The 14,786-nt window shown below is 39.3% G+C and overlaps 1 protein-coding gene across 2 annotated transcripts in view; it reads left to right on the forward strand.

Moving 5' to 3' along the window:
- Positions 1-14,786, forward strand: part of LOC140328270 (vertebrate ancient opsin-like) — a 74,280-nt gene that overhangs the window by 37,294 nt on the left and 22,200 nt on the right. The window contains exon 3 of one of the 2 annotated variants that reach the window (XM_072407726.1): positions 14,189-14,422. The exons of the other annotated variant lie outside the window; for it this stretch is intronic. Within the exon in view, the coding sequence (XP_072263827.1) occupies positions 14,189-14,422 (234 nt within the window). The remainder of the gene's footprint in view (positions 1-14,188; positions 14,423-14,786) is intronic. 2 annotated transcript variants of the gene reach the window in all.

A 14,786-nucleotide genomic window follows, 5' to 3' on the forward strand; every position in this document is an offset into this window, starting at 1 on the left:
TCCCATGCAGACCATATTAGTTTGTATTGTTCCCATTTATTGTCGTCCTCTGCTACAAGCCTCTCCAAGTGTTGTATCTTTTCCAATTCTGTAAACCAATCTTTCAAGGATGGGGCTGTGGTCTGTTTCCATTTCCTGGGGATAATAGACCTGGCAGCTGCAAGGAAATGTCTCAATACATCCTTCTTGTTAGCCTTTATGGACCCCGGTAAAATAGATAGCAGGGCTATCTGGGGGGTAATCTGCAAGTCTGAACCAGAATCAGTGTTATAAATATCCGCTATCTGAGTCCACAGCTTACGGATGTTGGGACAATCCCACCATATATGTAACATAGTACCTTGGTGGGTAAGACAACGCCAACACCTATCGGATAGGGAAAGAGACATACGATGGACGTCTAGGGGGCAGAGATACCATCTAGATATAATTTTGTAATTGGTCTCTTGAACCTTACAGGGAAGAGACATTTTATGGGTTAAAATAAACGCTTTTTCCCAGTCCAACGGAGAGATAACCTCTCCTAATTCCTTTTCCCAGTATCTTGTGTAGGTGGGGGCGTTGTTAGTATGGATTTTAATCAGGATCTCGTAGATTTGTGATATCACATGAATCGGTCTATTAGGGGAACGTAGTACAGATTCAAAGGTCGTGGGGTTACGCTGTATGGGACCCTTATCTAGAAAGGTCGAGACAAATGAGGACAACTGGTTATATCGCATCCACATTGAGGGGAGCCTCTGCACTCCGGCGCCAAGTGATGAGAATGATGGGATCTTTCCATTCTGGAGTATACTGCATAATTGTCTATTCTCTTGAACTGACCAAGAGAGGAATTTTTTAGCATTCATTGCCGGTGGGAATGAGGGATTGTCAAACAAGGGAGTCATAGGTCCTACTATAGTCGACAAATGATCTGTCTTAAGGAGATTGTCCCATTCTCGTAGGAGATCAGAAGTAATGCTTGGTAATGGATGGAGAAATTGCAGTTTGGATCTGTTTACCCAAGGTATAGAGCAGAGATCAATTGGGGATAGAGCATTTTCCAAGACCACCCAGCTTTTCCTTTCACTATTATGGAACCAATCGACTATTCGAGTTAGTAGGGCCGCCCTATAATAAGATCTAATATCAGGGACCCCAGCTCCCCCACAACATTTAGGTCTGGTAATATAACGAAATGCTATTCTTGGACGTCTCATTTTCCATAAAAACCTCCTACAAAGCGTCTGTAATTTACTGAGGAAGGCCAAAGGTAGGTAAATCGGGACCGTTTGGAAGATATATAGCATTTTGGGCAAAATATCCATTTTAAGAGTATTGATTCTGGCGAACCATGAAAGGGGGAGTAGATCATATCTACTTAATTCCATCTTCAGTTTACTTAACAGTGGATCATAATTATACCTAAATAATTTAGTTGGATCGTCTGATATATAGATACCTAGGTATTTGAGTTTCTCGTTACAAAGTCTAAAAGAAGTACGGTCTCTAAGGTATTGTACCTGGGCAGAGTGAAGGGAGATATTAAGAATTTCGGATTTATCAAAGTTCACTTTAAAATTACTAAGAGTTCCAAATTTGTCAAATTCCTCCAAAATGGCAGGGATGGTAGTCTGCGGGGATGATACATACAGTAACAAGTCATCTGCAAATAGAGACAATTTATAATGATGTTTCCCAATCTGAATCCCCCGCACCTGTGGGTTCGACCTCAAAGCCACCGCAAGATGTTCCATCATTATGGCATATAATAACGGGGACAATGGGCAGCCTTGTCTAGTACCATTAACAATTGGAAATGGGGTAGACAGACCCCCATTCACCCGTACTCGAGCCGTAGGGGATGAGTATAAGGCGGCTATCCTGGCTATCATCAGTGGGCCCAAACCTATCTGACGTAATGATTGGTACATAAAGGCCCAATTTACTCTGTCAAACTCTTTTTCAGCGTCCACTGATAGCAGACATACAGGGGTTTTGGCTATTTTAGCAGCGTGAGTAATCAATATAGTCTTCAGTGTATTATCTCTGGCTTCTCTACCATTAATGAAGCCTACTTGGTCTGTATGGATCAGGGTCGGCAGGTGACGGGATAATCGATTAGCTATCAATTTAGAAAAAAGTTTTGCGTCCACGTTAATTAAGGAAATTGGTCTGTAATTTGAACAGAGCGAATGATCTTTACCGGGTTTAGGTATGACAGCGATATGTGCCTCCAGGCTTTGAGGAGGGAAAGAGGAGTCCCCAGATATAGATGAAAACACTCTAGTCATAAACGTGGCTAGAAGTTCTACAAATACCTTATAAAATTTGGGCGTATACCCATCTGGGCCAGGACTTTTACCGGCCGGAGTGTTTTTGATTACCGCAGACACCTCCTCCACTGTAAAAGCAGATTCCAAGCTTGCAGATACTTCAGGATCCAATCCCGGCAATGCAGTGGATTCTATATAATCAGTGAGTGAAGAAGGGGAGTGCGGTTCGGTCTGAATGTTATATAGGCCAGCATAATATTGTCTAAACTCTGATAAGATTTCTTGGGGAAAGGCTGTGAGGTTACCCTTGTTGTTTCTTATATGAGGGATATACATTGCGGCCGACCTCGGGTGAAGTCCCCTAGCCAATAACCTGCCACATTTTTCACCGTATTGGTAAAAAGATTTACGATATTTATCTCTATATTTTTGGTGCGCAAAATCATACAATTCCAATAATCGCCTTCTTGCAGTTGTAAGGTCGGAAAATACATCCGGGGACATATTGCTTTTATGTAATCGTTCTAGTTGCTTTATGTTGTCAAGCGTGCGAGCGATTTCCTGAGATCTAATTTTCTTAAGTCTAGACCCCTGTTGAATCAAGACCCCACGGAGAACTGCTTTAAAGGCTTCCCATTGCAAGGGCAGTGGAGTCTCGTCAGCCTCGTGATCTTTTAGAAAATTTTTTATAGTATCTATGACAGCTCGCTCGCACACAGAATCTCTAAACAAGGAGTCGTTACATTTCCATGACCACTCTTGTGAACCTATCATAGGGATCTGAATGGTCAAAGATACTGAAGCATGATCAGACCATGGACAACTGTCAATGCTTGACTCCGGCTGCCAATCTAAAAGTCTATGACTGGTAAAAACATAGTCGATTCGGGAGTACGATCCGTGGGGGTTGGAGTAGAACGTATAATCTTTGTCGCCGGGGTGCAGGGCCCGCCAGGCATCTATCATTTGGAGATCATGTAGTTTAGCTTTGAATGTATTCAATCTAGAATAGGAAACAGAGGAATGACCTGTGGACGTGTCCATTCTAGGATCGAGGGGGAAATTAAAGTCCCCGCCAATTATTATAGTGCCCTCCGCAAAAGCAACAATTTTATTCAGGAACTGGACAGCTGCTGTGGTTGGTTGTTGATTTGGAGAGTAGAAAGAAGCTACTGTGAACTTTTTCTCCCATAAGGAGATCTTAGCCATAACATACCTCCCTTGTGGATCTACACTGGTGTCCAGCACCTGAAGTGGGATAGTCTTGTGGAAGGCTATAGAGACCCCCTTAGTTTTACCTTCAGGATTGGAGCTATGAATCCAATTAGTATAGTAACGGTTGTGTAGCGAAGGGATCTTTTGGGAACAAAAGTTTGTTTCTTGGAGCATTAGAATATGTACTTTAGCTTTATGTTGGCTATATAAAAGTTGTGATCTCTTATTAGGACTGTTAAGTCCCTTGGCATTAAGGGAGCGTATTTTCAAACCTCGAGAGTTGTTCAGCTGATTAGGATGCATATTTATGTTTATGAAATGAGGAATATATCAAATAACTCCTATGGAAAGAGGAGTCTAAAAGTCCAGGAGCAAGACCAGTCGGGAAGGGCTATGGAAAGTTAGGGATAGGATCAGCTGACGGCTGGGGGGGGCTAGTTCCCAGTCGTCTATGGGAAACTAGAAAAAATGTAAGGAACTTCCTTATTCGCCGCCTTTACCGGCGGTACTCCTATGTGGGGTAGTGTAACCGGGTAATGGGGGAGGAAAAGAGCACTATCTTTGTAAACAGATCCATTCGGGGGAAGAGCCAGTATTATGAGAAGCCAGCTGGAACCGTGGAATGAATCTGTGCATGGGGGGGACCAGGGGTAGAACAGCTCTTCAGGGACCTAAATAAATTTGTAACACCGAAGAGCAATACACTAATCAAATGCAATCAATAAAGGGATCAAAAATAAAAAATAAAAAATAAAACACATTTTGCTATGAGTGAGGCCCGCGGATACCTCCCCGGGACCCAATCATATCCATACATGAAGCAAGACATATGACATCAGGGAGGTTATGTGACTAATGGTCCGTTTCTGAGAAACATCTTACATGCAGGACACTCTAAATACATGGGAATCTACCAATTTACACAATATATGTCGTAACTAAATGAAACCCAAGAGGGCAGTTCCATACGTTACCCAAGAGGAGTCAATCAATAGGCCTCATGAGGATGGACAGTCGAATAGTAAGCAATACAATAATGATATGTCCAGTAATCTAGATGACCTTGCATAAGAGAACTGTTCAGTGGACCTCCGAGTCAAGTTACATCGGATCGCAGGGCAGGCATCCACACAGCCATCACATCATGAGGGATCCTTAAGATTGGGTGGTCAATGCTGATGGGGGAGATGCAGTCCCATGTCCAGGACTTCGCGGACGATCAGGTGGAATAGAAGAGGAGATTGTACGTTGATCCAGACGGGAGGGGCCTCCAATAGGTAAGGATACAGGAACCATAGGCCACTCAGCAATTTGTACGTCAGGAAGCCTGAGATCTCTCAGGAATTGGGGTAAGTCTGCAGGACCTCTGAAAAAATAATTTTTACTGCCAGCTCGAGCAATTAGATGGAAAGGGTAACCCCAACGATAGGGGATGTTCCGTTCCCGGAGCATTTCCAGTATGGGCCTCACCGCCCTCCGCATGTCCAGAGTATGTTTGGACAAATCTGGTAACAGCTGTATGCGGGCTCCAGCATATTCAAGGACTTCGGTAACTCTTGCCTTTTTTATGATATCTTCTTTAGTTCTGTAAAAATGAACACGGCAAATCACATCTCTAGGCCGCTGAGGGTCTCTCCCCCGAGGGCCCAGGGTTCTATGTACTCTATCCAATTCAATGTCCACATCTGGGGGGATCGCCAAGAGGTTGGCAAAAATAGAATGTGCAGCGTTATGTAACTCAGAGTTAGGTACTGTCTCTGGAATCCCACGGATGCGAATATTATTGCGCCTGTTGCGGTTCTCAACATCATCCTGCATCAAATAGAGCGTATTAATTTGCGCCGCTTGGCGTTCTAAGATAGTATCATGTGTAGAAATTCGAGAAGAAAGTTCTGAACAGGTATTCTGAAGTACAGTGGTAGCATTAGAGACTTGTTGCAGGGACTGTTGAATATGTTGGAACTCTGTTTTACAACTCGCCTCCAGCCTCCCAATACTATGATCCAAATCAGAGCGGGTAGGTAATGCTTTGAGGTGTGTTTTCCAATCCCAATTATCATCATCTCCCTCCTGGGTAAATAGAGGCCTGGAACCCTCGTTTGAGTAAGGAGAAGCACTAGGGCTTAGTTGAACAAAGGAAGGGGAAATAGGTACCTGTTCTGGTGAAGGCTCAGCTGATGTGGCCTGGTCTAGGAGGCCTGAAGTTGTGGCTTGCGCTGTATCCGCGGGGGGGCTCCGGTTCGCGTCCCCTCGCGATCCGGATCCCGCAATAAATTGAGGCCGCGGCTTTGCTGCCTGGTCGATCGCGGCCTTGGTACTGGCCTGAAACATTCCCGGGATGACTCTGGACGCCGGGATTTCGCCACCGGATCGTCCCTTCTGGCTCCCTTTAGGCTTGGGACCCATCCTGGCTTGTAAGTAAGGGCGCTGCAGCGCTGATTAATGAGGATTCCCCCTTCGGATCGCGGAGCAGCACTAACACACGTCTGCCTCCGCCATCAGCCGGCCACGCCCCCCCATGGGCTGGCTACCCTTTTATGTAAAGTGAAAATGTTGAGTTTAGGTCTGCTTTAAACCTTGTACATATATCATAAAATTGGTGCACTAAACAAGTGACCTTGCTCATGCTTTCTTAGGCGGAAGGTGTACAGTGGTCCAGCTATCCCCTTTCCTCTCCATAGAACAGAACTGTGCTGTGTGTACAGAGCTCGCTCTTCATGCTTCTCCCAGCGGCAGCCGAGAATGAAAAAGATGGCAGTGAGCGATACAGTATTGCTCATTGCCTCCAGCTGTCACACGTGCAAACATTAGTTCTTTAGGAACCAGCAATGCGTTCCAAGTGACAAAAGGGCTGCAAGGTTCCATCTTCTGGGAGCTGTGCAGCATCCCTCGATCCTGAGGCAGGTAAAAAATTTGAGACTGAATTACTTTACATTTCATGCAAGCATTTTGTTTTAAAGCACTTTTACGTCCTGTTAGGAATATGTAAATTCTGCTAAATTCTAGGCAATTCGAACTAAAACTGTAGCCTGCTTTTTAACATGGTAAACCAACAAATTCAATGAAGGAATATAATTGATTTGAGGGGGGTGCTTGTATGTGGAAGATTTTTCTGTGAACAGACAACATGCGGTGAAAGGAGCTCTCCATGCAGGTGAAACAAGCCATCCTTAAGCTGCAAAAACAGAAAAAAATGCATCTGAGAAATTGCTACAATATTAGGAGTGGCAAAATCTACAGTTTGGTACATCATAAGAAAGACACAAAGCAAAGAAAGCAAGAAAGGACTCCCTGTATTCTTAGATAGAGAAACACTATCCAAGAACACATACAACTAGCAAAGGGCTGCAAAAGCAATCTGATTGCTCCTGCAGCCCTTAATAGTCCCTAAAAATAACCTGAATTCTCCCACCATTGACTTCAATAGTGTTCGAATTCGGCATTCAATCAACCGAACTATGTCTCACTATTCAATCGAATAGCTGTCGAATCAAATAGCGAGATATTCGACCAACACTAGAATTTACTTCAAAGAGGAAAGTAAGTATATTCAACTCACACAACCACCACAAGGAATAGGGAGGTCTCTCCGCTGGTAATTATAAAAACCTGAGAAACAACTTCCAACAACCAATTTTAGGAACGTTTGGATGGCGTTCAAATCTCTTATAACTTTTCACATTTTTTAACATATTTGGGAAGTGATTATTGGTCTTGTTATTATTATTATTATTATTATTAAACAGGATTTATATAGCGCCAACATATTACGCAGCGCTGTACATTAAATAGTCGTGTTACTACCTTCTTGAATTAGTGTTTTTTTTTCCTTTGTGAATCATTATAAATTATTTTTGTTTTTATACATGCATGGGATAGGACTTTAAAACTGAATATTGGCTTTTGCTATCTGCAGTCGTTAAATTTCCTTTCAGTTGTGTGTTGTTGTTTTTGTTGTTTTTTTAGGTTGTGTTTTTATTAAAGGTTTCATAGGGAAAGCAGTATAAACACAATAGGTGGATAATATAACAAAACAGTAACAGAGATATAATAGGTTAGAGGGGTACATGTGCATAACACACACAATCAATTAACATTTAAATTCTTTCAATTGTTTTTAGCTTGCCAACAAGCTTTTGTATTCATTAACATACGTGGAGCACACAGTACAACTCTGAAAGGCCATAGAAGTCAGATGCATGAAGGTATATGCATGTTTTGAGCATTTCTGGCTCTGAATATCCTGCCTATAATTATTAATAATAATAAATAAAACTCAATAAAAAACTCAATTAAAAAAAAAATGATTCACAGGTCTTTTTAGGCATATATATTCTCATGACTTGTGTATGTTTTCTTTAAAAAAACAATTACATTTTATTTAAATAATCACATAGAAATATTTTTCATAAAAAACAATCATTCCAACTAAGGAACAATAGCCAATAGTAGATTGGTTCTCAATGGTAAACTGTTTGACGCATTTCACGTATATAAAAAACGGTTCTTCAGGAAACCAACCATGAGACAAAGCCAATCCTTGTGATTAAGGATGCCTATTATGATTTTTCTCCTTTCTTGTTTAATACACCATTGAAGGTTGGAACAGCAGCAACAGGGTAGAGAGTAGAACCATCACCACCAAGCACACAACATGTGAAACCAATCTTATTGAAACACAACCAGCTACCATTTAAGATGTTATTCCACAATAGATCATAGCAGTCTGGCTTCACTAAGAGCAAAGGACATTTGTTCATGTATGTATATTACAGCTATTGATATCCATATTTATTATACCACTTCCAAAGACGTGTAGGGGTTAAAATAATGCATTCATTACAGCATAATCATCAGTATGATTAGATCTTTGTGACCTTTTCTTTAGAATATACTGACATTGTGCGTAGTCTGTTGTTGACAATCACTTCCAGGTACTTCTCCATCAATGAGTTCTCTTTTTTGTTCAAAGAGCACAACCTTATACTTATCTAAGCTGAATGCAAACGCTAATTTCCATATTCTATTCAAATTTATTCCAACTACAGAAAGGTAAACATGACAAGCTTTGTCTAATCTGGTGCAATAATAATCCATAATGTCAGCGGTATCTACCGTCTAAATGGAAAGTAGTGATGATGGGTATAGACATAAGATGTCAGTAAAATGTCACTCTCTAGGGGTTGGAATGTTGGAGTATGGGAATCTGGGGAACGGTGGAACAGTTGCTCAGAGCCACTAATCAAGTTTTATTTTTCACTCACATGGTGCAAGGAACAATTTCTATTCAGCAAAAATATTAAAGACAGATGTCCACAAGGCCATCCTCTGAACATTGGTTTAATAAAGGAAAACTACATTGACCCTGAATCTTTTTTTTTTTTTTTAACTGTGTGTATTTCTACAAAATAATCCTATTTAATGGTATTTTTGTGCAACAAAAAGAAAAAAACATATAAAGTATTATTGCTGTAAGCATCTCTAAATACCACACTTTCCAAGGTCATGTTCATTCTCTAAACTTTTTCTGCAAACATAGTCTTACCAATGATTTTGTTTTGAATGTGTAAATACAGAGGTTGTGTGTGGGGAAGTTCCAAGACCACCCAGAATCCACAGATCTGTATTCTAACCAGAATGCCCTTGCAATACATTTTTGGCCTTTGGCTTTTTTTAAACAGAAGGTACTCAATGCTCAATGCAACATTTAAATACATCAACATTTATTGTAGTGGTTGATTGTTATTGTGTTGAAACATAAAATACAACCATAATGTTTGTTTTTTTACACTAAATTGGGTCCAGCCATTGTGGGTTTATTCTTAATACCTTGTTTCTCTTATTGTTACAGACAGAGCATTTTATGTGGTCATTTCTATAAAACCACTTTAGTCACTAGATCATTTCATGCATAAGTCGTATGATACTGATAAATACATTTAAGTGAACCTATTTTTTAGTATAATTTGAACTGTAAAGGCCAACCTTACTTTTATTGAATTTGTGATTTTTTATGTTCTAGCTGTCTCCCCAGCTAAACATATACCATGTTGTTTATACAGACATAAGTTCAACAACCATTCACCTCTATCATACTGTTACTAGTGGTTCTGACACTAGCTCTGACACTAGTAGTGGAACAGGAAGGGCTTTTCCATGTATGTGTAGTGCCATCTTGGCAGGTTAGATCTGCATTTGTTGTCTAACAGTAACCCACATAGCCAAATACTTTCATTTAGCTCTGCTCCAGAGATCTTCACTGTGCAGCTCTGCCTCAGCCCAGGTTTTGTGCACAAAAAAAAAAGTCCCAGTTTGATATATAATACTATAAAAATAATCTTTTGAAATGGAATCTATAGGATCTTGTAACTTTTTTTTTAGTTACAAATGGAATAGTACAGCTAAGTGTAAAAATGTGTTCCCAATGAGGTAAGTTCCACTAACTTCTTGTCCTAATGTCATGGGGGTCAGAGAGATAGGAGTTATTGTATCCTAATGCCTAATAATGGTGTCGCCAAAAAGAAAAAAAGGTTAGGAAGTTCTATCTCTTAAATTAACAAACAAAACGGTGGGATTTTTACAACATTACCATTCCAAATAAACTTTATAATAAGGATGCAGAGCCTGGAACAGAAATGGAGTGCAAGCTCTAGCTCTTCCCAACTCCTTAAAAATAACTAGTTTGGCTTTAATTAAAGCAAAGTAAAAAGAATAAATGTAAAGGCATGAAGAGTAATTATACTCTATAGAGCAGATATCAGGAAACTGAAAGAATCAGTATACAATGTGTTATTAGGGAAATGTCCAGCCTGGTAATCACACAAATCTATCAGCCAAGTCATCTTTAATAATAAACGTTCAGGTCCAGAGCTTCCCTGATAAGTCTGCAAAAAAATATCAAGTTCTAGGTTGTGCAATGTTGTTTCATTTATTTTTATATTGTGTATTCTTGTTTAATGAATCAAGTGCTAATTTTTCTTTATTAGATGTCCGTAAATCCTTGGGGTAATTTAAAGTAAGGACAAAAGGACAATACTTAGTGATGATCTTCTCTATCTGTGTAATGCTTAGACACATTTTTGAGACATTAATAAAGTTTTCATGATGACTGCAGGTTCTTTGCTGTTCCAAGGTCTTGTGATGTGATTCACCTGTTCTGGGTTATGTATTGGAAACTTGTTTAGAATAAACGCTGAATTCTTGCCCTAAGTCTAGCACAGGTAAGTATTGATTTAGGCATTTTTTTAGAGCTGACATCTTAAGTCCATAGGCACATTACTAACTGTCTGTCAAGTGGAGCTCACAATCTAAAACCCGTACCATAGTCATCTATCAATTGTCCAAAGCCAGTTTGAAGGTAAGCCGATGAATCTATCTGCATGTTTTTAGGATGCACTCTAACTAAATACATAGATGAAGTTAACAAACAGAGCTTGTGTTAGATCAGCATCTTTTAGATAAATAAGGAAGCACATAGGTATAATATACATCACCTTGTTTCTGTTTGTCACTATAAAGATATCAGCTTGGGCTTCTAACAGCTACATCCCTTTAAAAGGAAGGGGTTCTCTGACCATCTTTGTTTAAGTTGAAACAGTCCCACTTAACAAAATACCTTTACTTGCCTGATTGCACCAGTGAAATGTGAAAAAGCTTTCACTTTTAGGTTGATTGCAGAAAGGACAGACAATATTCCTTTTACAATAATGCTTCTTACCTGCCTGATCACACTGGGTTTCTGAAGTCAAAGCTGAGCTGCACATGTGCAGTGTCCCAATCCCGGATTCCCTTGTATGTGCAGATTTTCCTGTTTGACAGCAATAGAATGAAACTGTTTTTTTTTTTTTTTGTACTGGGGTAGGGTGCAATGAGGATCTTTGGCGCAGAGCTGAAGTTAAAGCAAAACTAAAGTTCCCCTTTTAATATTCTACCATCAGGCAGGTCATTGCAAAAAGATGACAGGTGATGTCCGTTCTACAATAATCTCTCCTACATGCTGCTTGCACCGGGTATCTTTCAAAAAAAAGCTAAGCTGCAAATTCACAGCTTTATTTTTGGTTGCAAGGATATCTTGCCATCCCGGCTTCCCCTGCACATGCTGGGAATTAATGAATTTTTGCCTCCATTGTTTTACGTCGTCCCGGCGTGGCCAATTAAGATGAACCAAGATCATCTGGAAGAAGAGAAGGATATTGGTGGCATCCTGTTCTGGAACATGGAAAGGTGGGCTGCTGGTGATAACCACAGAGAAAACAATTGCACATACTCATCCCTCATCTATTCAATGCACTCATAATCGCTGTGCTCTGAGCACATCCCAGTTCACAAAATAAAATTGTTAACAAATTCTGTAATCATCTGTTAAGAGGAAGTGTTGGGTAGACCTTAGTGCTCCAAAAAAGAATACTGCACTAACAAAATTAAAAAAAAACAATATTAAAGGGAAAGTGATTCTCTCCTTGCTGCTTCTATGCCAGGAACATTAAATTTGTAAATGGACAGTTGTGCCCATGAAGATGGGAGTTTTAGTCTTGTGAATGCGCATGTGCACGATGCTGATGCCTGTGCATACAACTTGCCCACATTGAATTCTACTCTCTTTCTATAAATCAGAGCTAGATTTGCCTAGGACCATTTAACAGCCTGTTGAGTGAGCCTGTGATAGTAATAAATTGGGAATATATTGTATGTTAAAGAGGCAATGAGGCAGAATGCATTCAAGTATTGTTTCCTGCCAATGTTCATACTGTTTATATGCTCCAGTTAAGTCACAATGTATTTCAGTTACATCTTGCAAAACAAAAAATGTTGCTTGTAGGCCTACATTTAAATAAACATATTTTGTATTATGAAACAGGTGTTAGACGCATGAACAATTCTCTATATAATATAATATGTACATTTCTGTATTTGTGTTCTTCTTGTGTCAGTTTCTTATGATTTGAATCATGCTGTGTCTCTTGCTATATTAGTGTTTATGACATTGCTGCCCACTCACTGCCCCTTTTTTTTTTATTTCACTCATGATTTTGAATTTCTGAAATTCTTGGTTTTCTCTAAATATAACTCTGACCCTCCGGTGGTACAATATTGTACTGTAATTTAAATTTAGAACAAAGTTTTACTTAATAAATCTGACTGATTCTTCCTTCTAGCATTTTTAAGGATTAATGTTTTTAAGCAAAGCCATCAATGTCCCAAGCCTTGCAGCTAATAATAAAATTATATTTAATTTGTTAGATATATTATTTATTTCAGTTATCCCTCAGACAGATGATTGGGCTGCTTGGACAATATTAGTTCCAAGTACAGAATGGTACTAAGCCTGGGTATTCAAGGATCAGTGCAGTATTGTATGTCTCAGCCTCATGGGCTATACAGACATTTCATACCATATCATAATTGGGGTATGGCATGGAACCTGGCAAAGATCTGTCATCTAGTATGAGTACAATACATAGAGCTGTAGCTGTGCAAGGTTTACAGAATGTTACACTATAGACATAGCAAAGACGTTATCATGATTGTAGGAAATAATGATCATCTGCAGATTTCAGTGTATTATCAAGGTACAGTTGTAAAGTAAACTTTTTAGATTACAACTGCCTAGAAACTATCCATGATATTTTTACCCTGAGAGTATTATTTGGTCTGATTTATTATAGTTCTCCAAGGCTGGAGAGGATATACTTTCATCAGTGAAGCTGGGTGATCCAGCAAACCTGCAATGGATAAAGTCATTTACTATTTGCTAGCAAATGTTTTCAATCGTGAACTAGATCCATTTCAGGTTTTCTGGATCATCCAGCTTCACTAATGAAAGTGTATCCTCTTCAGCCTTGGCGCGCTTTAATAAATCAGGCCCTATGTGAGAAAGATAGGTTTACTTAAAAAAGTACAACTTACGTATGTGTACTTTCCTAACTACACCTTCTCATTATACCTGTTAGAACTCTGCAAACCAATCCACCTTGATTTGATAGTTATTGGATTAACATCAGACATGTTTTTATTTAAAATGATACATGTTAACTTTTCAATGACATTTAAAGCAGGACATACATGTTGTTGTTATTTATATATAATCACATTACAGTGTAATGAACTTGAAAACCCATTATGATAAGCGTATTGAGTGTGGCTCTAATGTATTTTTAACAAAGTTTGAATACTGACCATTATAGCTGAGCCTCTGGCAGATATGAAAGACACAAAATATTGCATCTCTGTGGTAATTTATATGGTAACTGTTATACTTGGTATAGGACTGATAATTATGTCCTCCCAGTGAGATTTATAGCTTTGTTCATAGCACAGTGTTGTCTAGCAGGGCAGGAGATCAGATTTCTTTCTGTACATTTTAGTACTGGACAATGAAAGTAAAAGCAGTAGATTGGCACTTTGCTCTATCATCCTCTCCATGAGGACTCTTTCCATATGCTGCTTCTTCTGATCTGACATATTTCAATATATATTAGGGAATTTAGTATATTAATGTTACTTGTAATATAATATAACCTGTATTACTTGGTTTTGTGTATAACTGCCTGAAGTTTGCAGTGAAATTTGTGATTTTGTCAGTTTCTCATAGTTCCCAAATTTGTTCTGTTACCATTACATATGCTTTATGAGGTAGCGACTCGAAACTTAATGCAATTCATAAAAAAGAGACATTTTAAAAAGTTGTGGATAATATTGCCCTGTGTCTTCTGCAGATTAGCGGTGTCACAAAAGCCACAGCCCGAACTCGGGAACAAAGAGTTCTCATTATGGTCATTGTGATGGTCATCTGCTTTCTTCTCTGCTGGCTGCCATATGGAATAATGGCCCTAATTGCTACTTTTGGAAGACCCGGCCTCATCACCCCTTCTGCTAGCATTATACCCTCCGTCCTGGCAAAGAGTAGCACCGTTTACAACCCTATCATCTACATCTTTCTAAACAAGCAGGTAGGTTAATAATGCAGAAGATAAATACAAACAATGTCACAATGAACATTATTATACCACGCTATATTGCTGCTATAAGTTTTATACAAAGATATACTGAGGAGTCTGAAGTTTTGAAGGTAGCTAACTTTTTTTTTCAAGAAGCATGGTAAAACCTGGCACTTTTATCCTTGCTGCACTAATTCTGACCTAGATGAGACCATTACCATTTTTTATTTTTTTAAGTGCAACACCTTTTTTTTTTAAAAAAAATGTTGACTTTAGGTCTGCTTTATGGTATTGTAATATTCTGATTTGTTACTCCCCCTCCTTTGCTTTTCTGCAATCTGGAAATCTGTTGTTCTAAGGTATTTTACACAGTAAC

The sequence above is a fragment of the Pyxicephalus adspersus genome, chromosome 4, assembly GCF_032062135.1.
Source record: "Pyxicephalus adspersus chromosome 4, UCB_Pads_2.0, whole genome shotgun sequence".
In the NCBI taxonomy this organism is placed as follows: domain Eukaryota; kingdom Metazoa; phylum Chordata; class Amphibia; order Anura; family Pyxicephalidae; genus Pyxicephalus; species Pyxicephalus adspersus.